Raw genomic sequence first — 16,481 nt, 5'->3', positions numbered from 1 at the left:
CAGTGATTTACATATGAAATCTTCACACATCTCAAAGAAAAACAATGATTGAATATGGTTTGTAAGTTGATGAAATAAGCTAGACAGACTCTCACATAAAAGCAGCCAAAGAATTGGCCCTATTTAGTATGGAAAAGCATAGTTTGGAAAAGCACAGCTGGAATTGACATATGATCAGAATTGCTAAAACCATGAAAGGAGTAAGTATATTAAGCATGAACTAATTTATCAAAGAATGGAAAAACTAGATATAGACAGCTGTTCCTTCATGTTTGAAAGATAAAAATCACAGGAAATATAAGGAAAGTTTTCTTTATTCACTGAGTAGAAACCTACAAAACTCATTACCCAGGAGCATCTAAAAATAAACATACAAGTAAATTCAAGAATCATTAAGCTAAAATATAGATGAAATATTCAAAGCAGACTATTGTTATAACTATGATGAGATACAATATAATGTTAACATCATTCTAGAGCAGAGTTCAGTAACTTTTTCTGTAAAGGGCCAGAGAGTAAATATTTCAAGCTTTGCGGCCATATATGGTCTCTGTTGCATATTTTACCTCTTTTTAATGTGGGCCAGGCGCGGTGGATCATGCCTGTAATCGCAGCACTTTGGGTGGCCAAGGTAGGTGGATCTCTTGAGGCTAGGAGTTCCAGACCATACTGGTCAACATTTCCACTAAAAATACAAAAATTAGCCAGGCATAGTGGTGCATGCCTGTAATCCCAGCTACTTGGGAGGCTGAGGCACAAGCATCACTTGAACCTGGGAGATGGAGGCTGCAGTGAGCCAAGATCGTGCCACTGCACTCCAGCCTGGGTGACAGAGCAAGATTCTGTCACAAAAACAAACAAACAAACAAACAAAAAAAGTAATGTGATTTGTGGGCTGTAGAAAAACAGAAAATAGGCCAGATTTGCCCTGTGAGCCACAGTTTACTGATCCCTATTCTATACTATATACACTTAACACAGAGAACATTCTAATATATGAAAAAAATTACCGTTCCAGTTTTCCAAGTGTTTTAACTTCCATAGTTTCTTCAGAATTGCCGATAAACACAATACCAATCCTAGACATTATAAGGATAAAAAAGTGAGACTTAAGAAATAATACTGCATATTTCACAATGTCACTATAGCTTAACTTGAATAAAAACATTTAAAATCAAAGTTTAAAATGCATTTAAAAATATTTCCTTTTAATATCACTACTTTGGTGCCAGGAGTGGTGGCTCATGTCTGTTATCCCAGTACTTTGGGAGGCCAAAGCGGGTTGATCACCTGAGTTTAGGAATTCAAGACCAGTCTGGCTAACATGGTGAAACCCAATCTCTACTAAAAATACAAAAATTAGCCAGGTGTGGTGCCCTGTGACTGTAGTCCCAGCTACTCAGGAGTCTGAGTCAGGAGAATGGCTTGAACCCCAGAGGCTGCACTGAGCTGAGATCACGCCACTGCACTCCAGCCTGGGTGACAGAGTGAGATTCCATCTCAAAAAAAAAAAAAAAAAAAATATATATATATATATATATATATAGACACACACATTTTTATATATTATATATACATTTATATATTATATATATTCCCATTTATATATTATATATTCACATTTATATGTATTATATATATTCTTATATTCTTTTATATATATAAAAGAAAATATATACACATACACACATATATACTTTTAAGGACTAGGAGGATTAGAAGGATCAGAGTAGATGTAGTACAACATATACACAAGCATTTTTCATAAATTCTATTACACAGATTTTTATAGTAATCAGACTTTCAAAGAGATCTTAAAAAAAAGAATGCAAGCTTGATAATAAAATGACTTCAAATTGTCATTTAAAATTTAAATTGTACTTCTATTTTTATGTATTTATATGAATTCTGACAACTTAAAATGATGAATTTATGTTTGAAAAATTTAAATTATGATTCTAATATTGTTGCATTTATTTAAACGGTGTTTTTCCGAAGATCTGGAAATCGGACTAAATTACCTTGCAGCAGCTTCTACTAGTGCCTTTTCGTCTGGTGAAGATGCATAGTACTCCAACTGCGAGGGTGCCAGGTTGGATTGCCAGGGACCATCACCAATACAGTCAGTCTGAACATTGCTAATCTGTACAGTGTGACAGAGACTGACTGCTTTAAAGAAGAGATCATGTTCTTTAATCTGTAAAAATGTAATTCATATTCATGATAAAAATATCATTTCCACATACCATTTAGGAAACCAGAGGCAAAATTCTAAGATCTAGAACAAGAGTGCTACAACCTTGATTGCCTGAATAATAGTTGGTTGTTTCTGCCTTCAAAAAGTAAAATGTCACATTTGCTTAGGACCCTTTGACATGTGAGCATCTTTTTAGGAGGTACAATCAAACTGCAAGTAGAGGGGAACACTTTTTTATAGAAGAAGTGAGGTCTCAAAAAGTATTAAATAAGTTTAAGCTCTATTTTTCAAAGAAAATCTTCTTCACTTCAAGGCAGTAAGGGCTTTTCTTAACTATGTTCCATTTAAATACTCAAAGAGCTAAGGCAGACAAGTTAAACTGTCTGATATGAATTTCAAATATATATTCCTTGCTCTACTGACACAAACTTTTTTTCCTGCAACTCATCAACTACTGCAGAGAATTATTTCATATGAAACCCTTATTTATTAATTTAAAAATTACTTACCAGTTCAGTTTCATTTTCAGGACTGGTTCTGAAAGAGGAACTGGTTGTAAGATGGGATAAGTTGTTAAGATGGGATAAACTACTAAGATAAGATAAGTTTCCTTCTGAAGAGTCTGGGGTTGGTCCTTCGGGTACGAGTCTACCATTGATTTCTTGGTATTTCATGCCATTAATTGAACATTCCCGAAACTGCATCTCATTTTCTGTCAGTGTACCAGTTTTATCTGTAAACACGTACTCTACCTATAGAGACAGCAAACAAAAGAAAATAAACCTTTGTGTTCACGGACCTATGTTAAGCAAGAAAAAAATCTCTGTCCTTGCTCTCCTGAAGTCAAGTTTATCTATTAATATTGATATATGGATGCTGAGATTCTTATAATCCAAGAACAATTAAAAAAAAAAGATGACAAGGAAAGAAAACAGGGTAACACAAAATAGTTTAAAGCTACATAGATTTTGAAGTTTGTGGCATTTTTATGTACATGTTTATCTCTAGAATTGACGAGAATTTGGTATTAATGCTTCTTTTCTGTTTCTTGGCTAAGGTATTTTAAGTAGTAGGACTCAAGAATTATCTCTAAAGCAGGGCAGAAAGGATGCTTAATAACAAAGAATGTGAAAGGGTATCTGGGTGAGGAGAAATAGTGCAGGGCTGGGAATAGGAATACACAATGATAACAACTGCAATACAAGAAGGTAGAGGTGTGAATTGTCTAAAACAGAGAGAAGTTGAAACTGAGGACAGAAAACAAATTTAGTGAAAAAAATGAATGTGTAAAAGAAAAAAATATTTTTAAAAGCAAGTAAGACAAATTATTTCATTACTTTTGGAGGCTAATTCCAGAAAAATTACTTTAAAAGAAGGTACGTCCATGACAAAAGAAGGATGTAATAGTCAAGTCTTGATCCAACTAGGATCATCATGAAAATTTGATTATTGCAATAATGACTTGAGAAAGAAGTCCTTTAAAAAGGGATGTAGAAATCACAAGAAAAGAAACAAGCTACAGACCAACATCCCTTATAAAGAGATGCAAATCAAATCCAGAAACATATAAAAAGGGTTATATACTACAAATATGTGGGATTTATCCCAGAATTGCAAGATTGATTCAACATTTTAAAAAATTAACGTAATCCATCATATTAATAAAATGGTACCTGGCCTTCATTTTATTAATAAAATAACCACCAAAATAGGTGCAGAAAAAAGCATTTGATAAAAATCCAATACCCTTCATGATAAAGGCATTCAACAAACTGGAATAAAAAGGAACTTCCTCAGCCTGATAAAGGGTATCTATAAAAAACTCACAGCTAACATCATACTTTATGGAGAGAGACTGCATGCTGTCTTCCTAAGATCAGGAATAAGACTGCTTTTGTCACTTTAACTCAACATTGTACTTAAGGTTTTAGCCATGACAATTAGGCAAGAAAAGGGAAATAAAAGTTAACATGATTGGAAAACTATCTCCATTTGCACATATGAATTTGTATACAGAAAATTCTAAAAAGCCACTAAAAAAAAATAGAATACATAAGTTCAGCAAAATTTCAGGATAAAAAGATCGATATCCAAAAAGAAAGGCAGAGATAAATTTGGCAGAAAATTACTTTAGGTAAGTTAAATAACTTACCTAAAGTCAAAAAGCAAATAAATGGTGAAACTGGAAATAAGAGCTAGAATACCTTATCTTTACTATTTGATATTAAATGTTGCCCAGTATCTATAGCAATGTTGAGTTGGAAGTTAAAGGTAGATATAAAGACCCCATGCAAGTTAATTAAAAAACACCCACAAGTGTAGATTAGAAAGAATGAGGGATGAGTTATAAAGAAAATATATAAGATACATTAGCAGTCAAACAGAAATAATACTCCACAGGTTACTAGATACTAGAATACAGACTGACCTATCAGTCATGGAAGATTCTTTAGAAAAAAGTTTAGATGGTAGGGATGGATAAAATAAATTAATTTTGATTAAAAAATATATATATATATAAATTCAAGAAGTTTAATCTTTTAACTTTGGTGATAAATAGGTCACCACTGTAAACCTTCCTAAGCGTTGTTTTTTGAATATGGAAATAAAAGAGCATAGAAGAGTATGAAATAAAGTAGATTTCATTGGTATAAAGACAAAATAGGAATAGAGGCAATACACATACATGAAATACTTGTAGTTTCAAAAGCAAAAAGAGAGGCTGAGAAAATCAGTAATTAAAGAAATAATCACCAGAAGCTTCTTAAAGACAAAGCAGGCCGGGCGCGGTGGCTCACACCTGTAATCCCAGCACTTTGGGAGGCCGAGGCAGGCAGATCACCTGAGGTCAGGAGTTTGAGACCAGCCTGGCCAAATGGCAAAACCTGTCTCTACTAAAAATACAGAAATTAGCCAGGCATGGTGGCAAGCGCCTATAATCCCAGCTAGTTGGGAGGCTAAGGCGAGAGAATCGCTTGAACCTGGAAGGTGGTGGTTGCAGTGAGTCGAGATTCTGGGTGACAGAGTAAGACTCCGTCTCAAAAACAAAAACAAAAACAAACAAAAAAGACAAAGCAGACATGAGTATGCCTACACAATGTGGAGTTCCAGAAAAACAAAAATTCTATCATGAAGGAAAAAGGAGGTGAAGAGAGTTGAGAAAGAAAGGTCAAAGGTAGATTGGAAAAAATTTATTCAGAAAAGTAAAAATGGGCCTTTAGGCCTTAAATATATAATACATAATTAAAGAAATGTGACATTAATTAATATTTAACATAAACTATTAAGGCCTCCTAAATGTTACTAAAAATAAATGCATCAACTTGTGGTTAAATATGATAGGTTGAGCACATTTAATTACCTCTGGTTCTCTTAAAACTTCACCATGAGGATAAAAAAATAGAAAAAGAACAAAAAAATGGTAAAAAAGTCAACATGAGAGGGAAGATTGACACAAGTTTGGAAGATGGAAAAGGAGATGAATGAGTGGTAACTGATTTACCAGAATTAAGAATCTGAAACCCAAGCGATGAGGAAACCCATTCTCAGAAACTCTCAGGAAGTAGACCTACCAGCTAACCCTGAATGTGGGAGTACAGGATGAGGCTGAAAATACAGGCTATCAGGAGTAGTTTAATTCTGAAATCTCTTTAAAAGTTGCAAACTTCAAAATGCCCCTCATTTATTGGAGTAACAGCTGGAAGGCTAGTAGGCTGAACCAGACAGAATCTGGTCTCCGCAGACAGCTGAACACAGAAGTAAGGCAGCACACTAAAAACAGATTTCCAATGGCCAATTCTAGCAGTCATAAGCAGCAGAAATATTACCTGCTGGGCCTGTCAGCCCATTACCTTAAGGTGTGGCCCACTGAATCAATAGCTTCTGATAAGCATATTAGTGGTTTTTTTTGTTTTTTTTTTTTTTTATAGACAGGGTTTCACTCTTGTTGCCCAGGCTGGAGCGCAGTGGCACAATCTTGGCTCATTGCAACCTCCATCTCCTGGGCTCAAGTGATTCTCCTACCTTAGCCTCCCAGGTAGCTGGAACCATAGGCACGCACCACTGCACCTGGCTAATTTTTGTATTCCAGCTAATTTTTTATTTTTTGTAGAGATGGGGTTTTGCCATGTTCTCCAAGCTGGTCTTGAACTCCTGGGCTCAACTGATCCACCCCCCTTGGCCTCCCAAAGTGCTGGGATCCCAGCCTTTCGTTTTTGTTTGTTTGCTTATTTATTTATTTATTTGTTTGTTTTTGAGACAGGGTCTCATTCTGTTGCCCAGGCTGGAGTGCAGTGGTGTGATCACGGCTCACTGCAGCCTCGACTTCCTGGGCTCAAGTCATCCTCTCACCTCAGCCTCCCGGACAGAGCACTTTTACACTTGAAATGATAGCCAAAGATTAGCATCCATTTGAGGATCACTCCTTACATAAAAGGTAGAATCTGAAACAAATTATAATCAGTTCTGCTGTAACACTGTCTTGAAAAACACAAATTTATCCCGATGCAACTGATAAAATGAGGGACAATTTAAGCGTAATCAAAACTTTGCTCAAATTTTGCCCAAACCTCAGTTACTAGCTATCTCAGTTCACCATGTGTTATGAGTCACACTCATCCACGTCTGGTATTACAACCTTCCCTCTGATTTCAGATAACCTTCCTTCTAACACTTCACAGTAACACATAAGCTGCAACCCTTCTGATGCCTATCTTCCACAGGCAAACTTCAGGTCTTTTCCAGATAAGTGCCATATTTATTGCAGTATTTGCGTATTCATGAACAATTTGGCAAGTGCTGCTATTATTAGGTTCCTATCTTTTAAAAAATGTATTATTAGGCCGGGTGCAGTGGCTCACGCCTGTAATCCCAGCACTTTGGGAGGCTGAGGTGGGAGGATCACCTGAGGTTGGGAGTTCGAGACCAGCCTGACCAATATGGAGAAACCACGTCTCTACTAAAAATACAAAATTAGCCGGGTGTGGTGGCGCATGCCAGTAATCCTAGCTACTCGGGAGGCTGAGGCAGGAGAATCGCTTGAACCTGGGAGGTGGAGGTTGTGGTGAGCCGAGATTATGCCATTGCACTCCAGCCTGGGCCACAAGAGTGAAACCCCATCTCAAAAAAAAAAAAAAAAAAGAAAGTATTATTAATGTTTTTGTGTTCTACCCCAATCCCATTCTCTCATAAACCCTGTGGCTTTAACTAATCAATTTTGCATTATGCAGTGAATTTTAGGAATGCATATATCACATTATAGCAGAACTCACTGTTCTGGAAAATGCACTACAAGCAAAGATAATACAGGGGGCAGAAGAAGACTTCAATTGACTGTCATTAATATACTAGGGGAGGTACAAGAATAGATTGTGCTCAAGGAATGGGATAAGAGGCAATTTTAAAAAACTATCTAGAGAATACCAAAATATTAGAAATTAAAAATACTATAGCAGAAATAAATCTAAAGATACTGAAAAGATAAACCAGAGGCATTCTACCAGAAAGTAGAATTATAAAAACAAATAAAAACTGAAAATTGAAGAGAATTAAAGGGTCAATATAAGTGGTATGACATGCAAATAGTTAAGTTTCAAAACAAGGGAAACACAGAAAGACATGTTATCAAAAAAAAAAAAAAAAAAAAAAAAAAAAAAAAAAAAAAAAAAAAAAAAAGAAAATTTCCTAGAATTGAAGGCCATGTGTTTCTAGGCTGAAAAGACTCACAGAGTTAACTGCCAATGAAACAAAACATAAAAAAGGAAAAACCAACACCAAGGTACACCATCATGAATTTCACAACTATTGCATAAGGAGATCCTAAAGCTTCCAGAGATAAAACAACAGATCATACATAAATAATTGGGAATCAGAATGGAACTGGATTTCTCTAACAGCAATACTGGAGGCTAGAAAACAATAAAATCCCTTAAAATTTCTGAAGATTTCAATCTGGAATGCAATACCAGCTAAAATATTAATCAAGTGTGAAAAGAGAATAAAGATATTTTCAGATATGTCAAGTTTAAAAACATTTTCCTCTCATACATCCTTTCTCAGGAAGTTGTTAGAAGATATACAGCACCAAAAGACAATAAGCCACAGGTAGGAAGCACATGGGATGCAAGAAAGAGGAGATCCAAAACAGGAGAGAGGTAAAGGAATTTCCAGGGTGATGGTAAAGGGAAGTCCAGAGTGACAGTTGAGAAGCAAGCCCAGAAAGAATAAAAGAATAATCCAATTGAAGCAGAAAGGTGGAAGCCTCCAAAAACACTGTCACCAAAAAAAAAAAAAAAAGAAAAGAAAAAAAAGGAAGGCAGGGAGGAAGAAAGGAACTCCTAGATTACCTGATATGTTTGAATATGTAGACAGATGCTGCACATATTATCAGAGACTTGTTTGTGGCATATGGAAATTAAGGAAATGAAAAAACAGAGCAATTAACTCTTGGGAAAACAAAATATATAAGAAGGGAATGTAATTATGGTATTATAGAACACACCTATAGAACTGAGAATTAGTGAACAACATTAAAACAATCATAAGAATGTTAATAAAAATATTTATTAAATCCCAAATTGTGATATGATAATATTAGGGGGCTATGGAGAAGCAAAGTGGATATGTGTCTGGGTATGTGTGTGTGAAGAGTAGTGTAAGAGCTATGTCTTTATATTCCATAGTAGATAATGTCTAAAACTCAAGAATAAGAAAGAATATCAAATAGAAATATAGTGGTAAATAACAAAAGAAACAACTTAGGGTTTAAAAACTGGGAACAGCTAGGAGTGGAGCAAAGGAGTGTTGTTTTAGGTATAAGCGTCATAATATCTTGTTAAATTAATCTTTGCACATGTATTACTTTGATAATAACAAATTAGAGAAACAAAATATTAGGATCATTTTCACCTGTCCAAGCTCTTCGTTCAGATCGGAAGTATTGACTTGAGCTTTCTGATCTGATTCTTCATGATACAGATCAAGATCCCAGCCAATAAAAAATGATCCAAGAAATTTCTGCATTTCAACTGTCACATATAATGAAATTGGAATGATGAAATTGTAGAGAACCAAAAAAGCAAGGAAGTCTGAAATAAATCTCAGAATCTAGAAAAAAGGAAATAATTGTTTGATAAGAAAAAATACACTAGAATTTCTTCAGTATTATTGATGAAAATTACCAGAAAGTTTCATGTCTACATAGACTATCAACTATATTCTGAGGTAAATAGTCTCATGAATTGAAATCCATTTATTGAATTGTCTAACATTACATTTCCTCTGGTTATTGTATTGCTCATTAGAATCTTGATGAAGTAAATGATGAAAAGGTTAAATTCAAATAAGTTAATTTGTTACTTTCAGAAGCTAACAAAAAGCCTGGTATGACTGAAACTACCTTTGGCAAAATTATAATATCTGGAGTGTACTTATCCCATTCTACTATTACCCTTCAAAATCAGATAACTACTAAAAGTTGAGTGTAACTTTACAAAGTTATAAAATAATTGTGAGGCTAAAAGTGCTAGAAATTAAAACTCTTTAAGTACAGATTACATAGGAATAGCCTATTTTAATGGCTTTAGTGGTTTCATATTTCAACATGCATTTGTGAAAGGAAATGTACCTAATTGTGAATGATATTAAAAATATGACCCTGTGATTATTTGCTTTATAGTCTCTTGAGATCCAAATTTGTCTTCCAATACATAGATTTTAATCTAAAGTGAAATTTGGAGAACAATTATTTACCAAAATTATAGGTTAAATTCTCTTGGTAGTCCATGTTTAATCAATTTAAAACATACGACATCATTTGTATATTAGTTCATATTAAGACTGATAATAAGCATCCTTGAATTATTAAGACAAAATGAAAAATACATCCATTTACTCTTTGATTCATTTATAAGACATAGTAAATGGAAGAGAAAACTGAGTTTGTAGTATTATTAATGTGAAATGCAAAGATAGACGGATTTAAAATTTTGTGACCTCTTTGAACTATTCAAGTCAAGCCATAGGGAATACAACTTTTTATGCCGTAAACTACAAAAAGCTATCAGTACAAACACGCTGGCTTCTCTGCATCTGCAATGCCATTTTTGTCACCCTTCAGTACCAACGATTTTAGGATTATAGTGGTCTCTCCTATCAGAAGTCGCTACCAAAGCACTAACTGTGCCAAATAATAGTTTCCTTTATGACACAGTCAATAACACCATAAAATACCTTACTGCTATTTCTTTGATGTTCTGTTTTTTGGTTATACCAAGGTTCATCCCATTTTTCTTCAGTTTGCCATGTATACTTCAAGATAGTGCTGATGACAGCTTCAGATATAAGAATTACTAGATAAATTATCAAAAATGTATTCATTGACCTAAAGGAAGAAAAAGAGAATATAAAACATACAAATCATTTATTACTATATTCATTTGCTTGAAAATTAGTACTTGTATTAGAGAGGATATTAAAACACAGAAAGTACTACTGTAGCTATTTTAAAACACAGTTTTTGTTTTCAAGAAATAACCATTAAATAGAATTTATTTACTAGCAATAAAAGAACCAATACACACAGGTTACAAGCCTACTTAATATAGCCATGTTACCATTCAAAATGCTTATAGTAAGTGACGGTTTTAAGTCAGTTATTTTTGCCATAAGTAATTATTCTAAGTTTTTTTTTTTCACATTTTCAGCACCCATCTTAAGTGTAATAGCTAAAAATAACATTTGTATAGCATTAAAATTTTATAAAATGTTTGTCACATCTACTACCTTACCTAATCTATATGAAAACCCTTAAAGGGGAAATTATTACACACTTTTAACTGACAAAGACCAAAGCCCAAAAATAATTCTGTAAATTTCCCAAAATCACACAAGTCAGGAATTGACTTCAGAATCCCTCTTCTCTTTACTAGGTAAGCCTAATGCCACATGTCTTTGATTTTAAGTTTAAAAACATATATTATTAATACAATTAAAGGAACTCATCATTGTAAATGCAAGTGTATACAAAACAAGCGATGTTATAATGAACTCTCACATCCAACAGATATTGAGGGAAAATGCAAATCACAAGCTTTGTAAAAACCCTTAAAAGATTGAAAAATGCCTGAATTCTGATTTTTCTCCCTAGGCCTTCCATAATTTAACCTAATCTTACCTATGGAATAAGTCGATTCCACCATGTTCCAATGTAAACTCTATATATTCTGCAGTGACAGTAAATAAGGAACATAAGAAAGGAACTGGCTTTTGTTTGGTTATTATGTGTTAGGCATAGTATTCAGCACTTCACCTACAGTACTGCTAGCACTTTTATACATGAGAACACTCGGATCAAGAGAAGAAAAAAACTGGTCCAAAGCCCCACAGAGCTAGTAAGGAAGGGATATGCCATTCAAATCTACATCTGTATGAATCTAAATTTTGACCTCTTTTCACTAAACTAGTCATGTCTCCTTGCGGCAACAAAATGCCTGGTTTATTTCCATCTTTCTTTGCTCATGTCTATCCTCATCAGACATATTCTCCTTTTTCCTGACATTATTAACCTATTTTTCAAAATTTAACTCAAAATCCATCTCCTTCCTAAAGTCTGTCCTAATTACATTGGTTTACATTCAACTTCCCCTTATTTAAATTTAAAACTAGTACCACAGCCCCTATTACCTAATTTTTTTTTACTGTGTATTAAACTTTCAACTTGATTGAAATCCCCAAAAAGAGATTGAATTATATCTCAGAAAACCTACTACAGCAACAGATACGCAAAAAAGCTGAATAAAGATTTCTAGGACATTGGGCTGTTGCCAGTTTTTTGCTGTAACAAATAAAGTGGCTATGAACATTTCTGCTTGAGTTTTTGTGACAGCATAAAATTCATTTATCTGAGTTAAATGCCCAAGAGTGCAACAGCTGGGTCATATGGTAAACACATTTAGTTTTATAAGAAACTTCCAAACTATCTTCCAGAGTGGGTTTACTATTTTTAATTCCCACCAACAACATATAAGAGATTCAGTCTCTCCACCCCCTAGCCATTTAGTATTATCACTATTTTTATTTTAACTATTGTAATGGGTGTGGTGATATCCCAATGTGGTTCTAATTTGCTTTTCTCAAATAGGTAATGATGCTAAGTATCTTTTCATGTGCTTGTCATCTGCAGCTTTTCTCTGGTGAAATATGTATTATGCATTTGGTGAAATATGAAATATGTCTTTTGCTCATTTTCTAATTGGATCACTGAATTACTGTTGAGTTTCAGCACTCTTTATGTTTCCAAACGTAAAGCCTCTGAAAGATTTGTGGTTTGCAAATATTTTTCCCCAGTCTGTAGCTTGTCTTTTCATCCTTTTAAGAGGGTTTTTCACAGCACCAAAGTGTTTAACTTTGATTAACTACAACTTATTAATTTTTTGATTGAGGAATTACACTTTCAGTGTCATGTCTTCTAGCTCTTTGTCTAACACTAGGTCCTGAAGATTCTGTTTTCTTCTAAAAGTTTTATAGCTTAATGTTTTACATTAAATCTATGCTTCAGTTGAATTAATTTTTACACACAGTGGGGTTTTGGGTTTGTTTTGCTATGGATATCCAATTGTTCTAGCACCATTTGTTGAAAAAGATTATCCTTCCTCTATTGTATTGCTTTTGTGTTGTTGCCAAAAATCAACTGGGCCCATTTGTGTTGGTCTGTTTCTGGCGTTCTCTATTGTGTAACACTGATCTATGTACCTATTCTTTCACCAACACCAAATTGTCTTGATTACTGTCGCTTATATAGTAAGACTTAACATCAATAGCAACTCTTCCCACTTTTTCATTTTCAAAACTGTTCCTTTGCTTTTCTATCTAAATTTCTGAATAAATTTTCTACTTCTACAAAAAAACTTGCTGAGATTTTTATAGAAATTGCATTATACCTATTAATCGATTTGGGAAAACTGGCATCTTTACTGAGTCTTTCAACCCATGAACATGATATATTGTTCCATTTATTTAGATCTTTGATTTCTTTCCTCAGTGTTTTGTGATTTTCAGCATAAAGATTTGTATGTATTTTGTTAGATGTGTACCTAGGTTGTTCTTTCTTTGGGGAGCAACTGTAAGTGGCATTGTGGTTTAAATGTTAATTTCCCTTTGCCACTGATGTTTCTGTTCTAATGTAAGTATTTAGTGCTAGAAATGCCTATACTGCTTCAGCTGTATCCCACAAATTTTGATATACTGTATTTTCACTGATATCCAAGTATTTTTTAAAATTTTCTTTAAGATTTCCTCTTTGACCCTTGGATTATTTAGAAGAGTTCCAGTTGTTTCAAATCTTTACCAGTACTGGGAACATTTAGTCTTTTCAATTTTTACCATTCTAGTAAGTCATGCATTTGTATCTCCTTGTAGTTTTGATTTGCATTTCTCTCATGAGCAATGATGCTGTATACTTCTTTATGTGCTTATTGGCCATTTAAGTGTCTACCTTTCACCTTTTCCCCATTTTTAAAATTGGCTTGTTTCTCTTTTCATTGTCGATTTGTAGGCAGCTTTTTGTGTATGTGTGTTTGTGTGTGTGTGTACACAAATGATGTATGTATCATTATATACTCAGGATACAAGTCTTTGGTCAGATATGTTTTCAAATATTGTCTCCCAGTTCGTAATGTGCAGGTTCATTTCTTTAAATGTTTAGCCTGATGAGCAGAAGTTTTTAATTTTGAGAAAGTCTAATTTATCAATTTTTTATTATATTTGTTGTATCCTAAGAAATCTTTACCTACTCTAAGTCATAAAGATATCTTTCTAAGTTTTCTTCTAAAAGTGTTTTTTGTTTTGTTTTGTTGTTTTAGACGGAGTTTTGCTCTTGTTGCCCAGGCTGGAGTGCAATGGCATGATCTCGGCTCACCATAACCTCCGACTCCAGGGTTCAAGTGATTCTCCTACCTCAGCCTACCAAGTATCTGGGATTACAAGCATTCACCACCATGCCCAGCTAATTTTTGCATTTTTAGTACAGACAGGGTTTCTCCATGTTGGTTAGGATGGTCTCAAACTCCCAACCTCAGATGATCTGCCTGTCTCGGCCTCCCAAAGTGCTGGGATTACTGGCCTGAGCCACCACGCCCGGCTCTTCTAAAAGTTTTATAATTTTAGCTTTTATATTTAGGTCTATGACTCATTTTCAAAACTTTCTGGAGTACAGCATAAGGTAGAAGCTAAGTTTCATGTTTTTCTCATTTGAATATCCAACTGCTGCATCATTTGTAGAAAATACTAACTTTTTTATTGAATTGACTTGTTGCTTGGTTGAAAATCAACAAACCCACACATGAATGGTCTACTTCTCAACTCTCTATTTTATTCTATGTTAATACCACACTGTAATTACTGTAGCTTTATATTAAGTATTAAATCAGGTAAGGTAAATCTTTTAGCTTTCTTAAAGAGACTGTTTTTGCTGTGCATCTGAATATGCATTTTGGCTATTGCATTTCAATATACACTTTAGTATTACCTTGTCAATTACTACAAAAAGATTGCTGTGATTTTGAGACTAAGGGAATCTATACAGTAATTGATAGCTTAACAATACTGAGCTTGACAATCTATTAATGTGATTTCTCCATTTATTTAGGTCTTAATTTCTCTTGCCACATTTTGTAATTTTCATTATAGAAATCTTGCACAAGTTAAAAAAAAAAAACTTATTCCTAAATATATTATGCTTTTTGACACTACTATAAAAATAATTTTTTTAAAATTTCATTTTCTGTTTCTTACTATTATATAGATATAAAAATGATTTATCAGCCGGGCACACGGGCTCATGCCTGTAAACCCAGCACTTTGGGAGGCCGAGGCAGGCAGACCACGAGGTCAAGAGATCAAGACTATCCTGGCGAACATGGTGAAACCCCATCTCTACTAAAAAATACAAAAATTAGCTGGGTGTTGTGGCACGCACCTGTAGTCCCAGCTACTTGGGAGGCTGAGGCAAGAGAACTGCTTGAACCCAGGAGGCGGAGGTTGCAGTGAGCCGAGATCACGCCACTGCACTCCAGCCTAGTGACAGACTGAGACTCTGTCTCAAAAAAAAAAAAAAAAATTCTCTTCATTTACCTTGTATTCTGAGACCAACTTGCTTATTATAATTTTCTTGTTGAATACTTATGCCTGTTTATATGAAAAATCATGTGTCTTCCAGTAGGACAACTTTACTTTTTGCTTTCTAGTACTTATGGTTTTTAAATCCTTTAACTTGTTGCACTGCATAAGGCTTCCAGAATAATGTTAAAAAGTAGTGAGACTGGATACTCTAGGTACAAGTCCTTTACAAGATATGTGCTTTGCAGACATTTTCTCTGATCTATGGCTTGTCTTTTTAAATTTTTTATTTTAGTTTCTGGCATCTTCATAACATAAACAGTGCCTTTTTAAGTGCATTTCGATGAAGTTTAAGCTGTCAATTTTCGTGGTTCCTTTTTCATACATTTCCCATCTAAGAAATCTTTACTTAACCCAAGGTCACAAAGATTTTCTCCCATGTTTTACAGATTTAGTTATTATGCTTAGACCTTACACTTTGGGTTAGTTTTTGCGTATGTGGGAGACGGGTAAGGGTGAAGATTCAATTTTTGACATAGAGACGTCCAGCTGTTCTAGCACCATGTGTTAAAAAGGCAGAGCTTTAGTGTGCAGACTTTTTAAAATAATAACTTAAAGCTATTTGACAGACTTATGGTTATTTAGACTTTATTTCATCCTGTGCCAATTTGGTAAGTTACCTGTGTTTTCAAAGAATCTGCCCATTTCATCTAAGTTGTAAAAGTCAGTGACATAAAGTTGTTCATAATAGTTCCTTATTATCCTTGGATATGTGTAGGCTCTATAGGGCTATCCCCTCTTTCATCCCTGACATTGGTAATTTTTTACTTTTCTTCTCTTATACCACTTCTCTTTTGCTTAATCAGTTAATCTCAGCAGGAATTTATCAACTTTATAGCTAGAAATTTCCCTCTAAGCTGCTGGGCTTTGCCTTGAGTCTGCAAATGTAGATATGTTGGGTTTAAATTACCATTCTATTTGAAGAAATTTAAATTTCCTTTGTGATTTCTCCTTTGACCCATGAGTCAGTTAAGAGAGTTGTTTTTTAATTTCAAAATATTTGCAGATTTTGTTATTGATTTTTAATCCAATTCCCTCATTGTCAAAGAACACACTTTGTATGATTTCAATCTTTTGGGATTTGTTTTATGGCACATCATATGATCTCTCT

General features: G+C 34.2%; 1 protein-coding gene across 7 annotated transcripts in view; it reads right to left on the bottom strand.

Annotated features, from left to right (window-relative positions):
- ATP11B (ATPase phospholipid transporting 11B (putative)) overlaps nt 1–16,481 on the bottom strand; it is a 135,468-nt gene that overhangs the window by 56,413 nt on the left and 62,574 nt on the right. For all 7 annotated transcript variants that reach the window (XM_050780099.1, XM_050780100.1, XM_050780101.1 and 4 more), the window contains 5 exons: nt 10,427–10,577; nt 9,104–9,301; nt 2,707–2,949; nt 2,022–2,197; nt 1,011–1,079 (listed from right to left, as the gene is read on the bottom strand). In XM_050780099.1, the coding sequence (XP_050636056.1) occupies nt 1,011–1,079; nt 2,022–2,197; nt 2,707–2,949; nt 9,104–9,301; nt 10,427–10,577 (837 nt within the window). The remainder of the gene's footprint in view (nt 1–1,010; nt 1,080–2,021; nt 2,198–2,706; nt 2,950–9,103; nt 9,302–10,426; nt 10,578–16,481) is intronic.

The sequence above is a fragment of the Macaca thibetana genome, chromosome 2, assembly GCF_024542745.1.
Source record: "Macaca thibetana thibetana isolate TM-01 chromosome 2, ASM2454274v1, whole genome shotgun sequence".
In the NCBI taxonomy this organism is placed as follows: domain Eukaryota; kingdom Metazoa; phylum Chordata; class Mammalia; order Primates; family Cercopithecidae; genus Macaca; species Macaca thibetana.
Note: the sequence above shows the minus strand (reverse complement) of the source record. Positions and strands in the feature narration are given on the sequence as shown.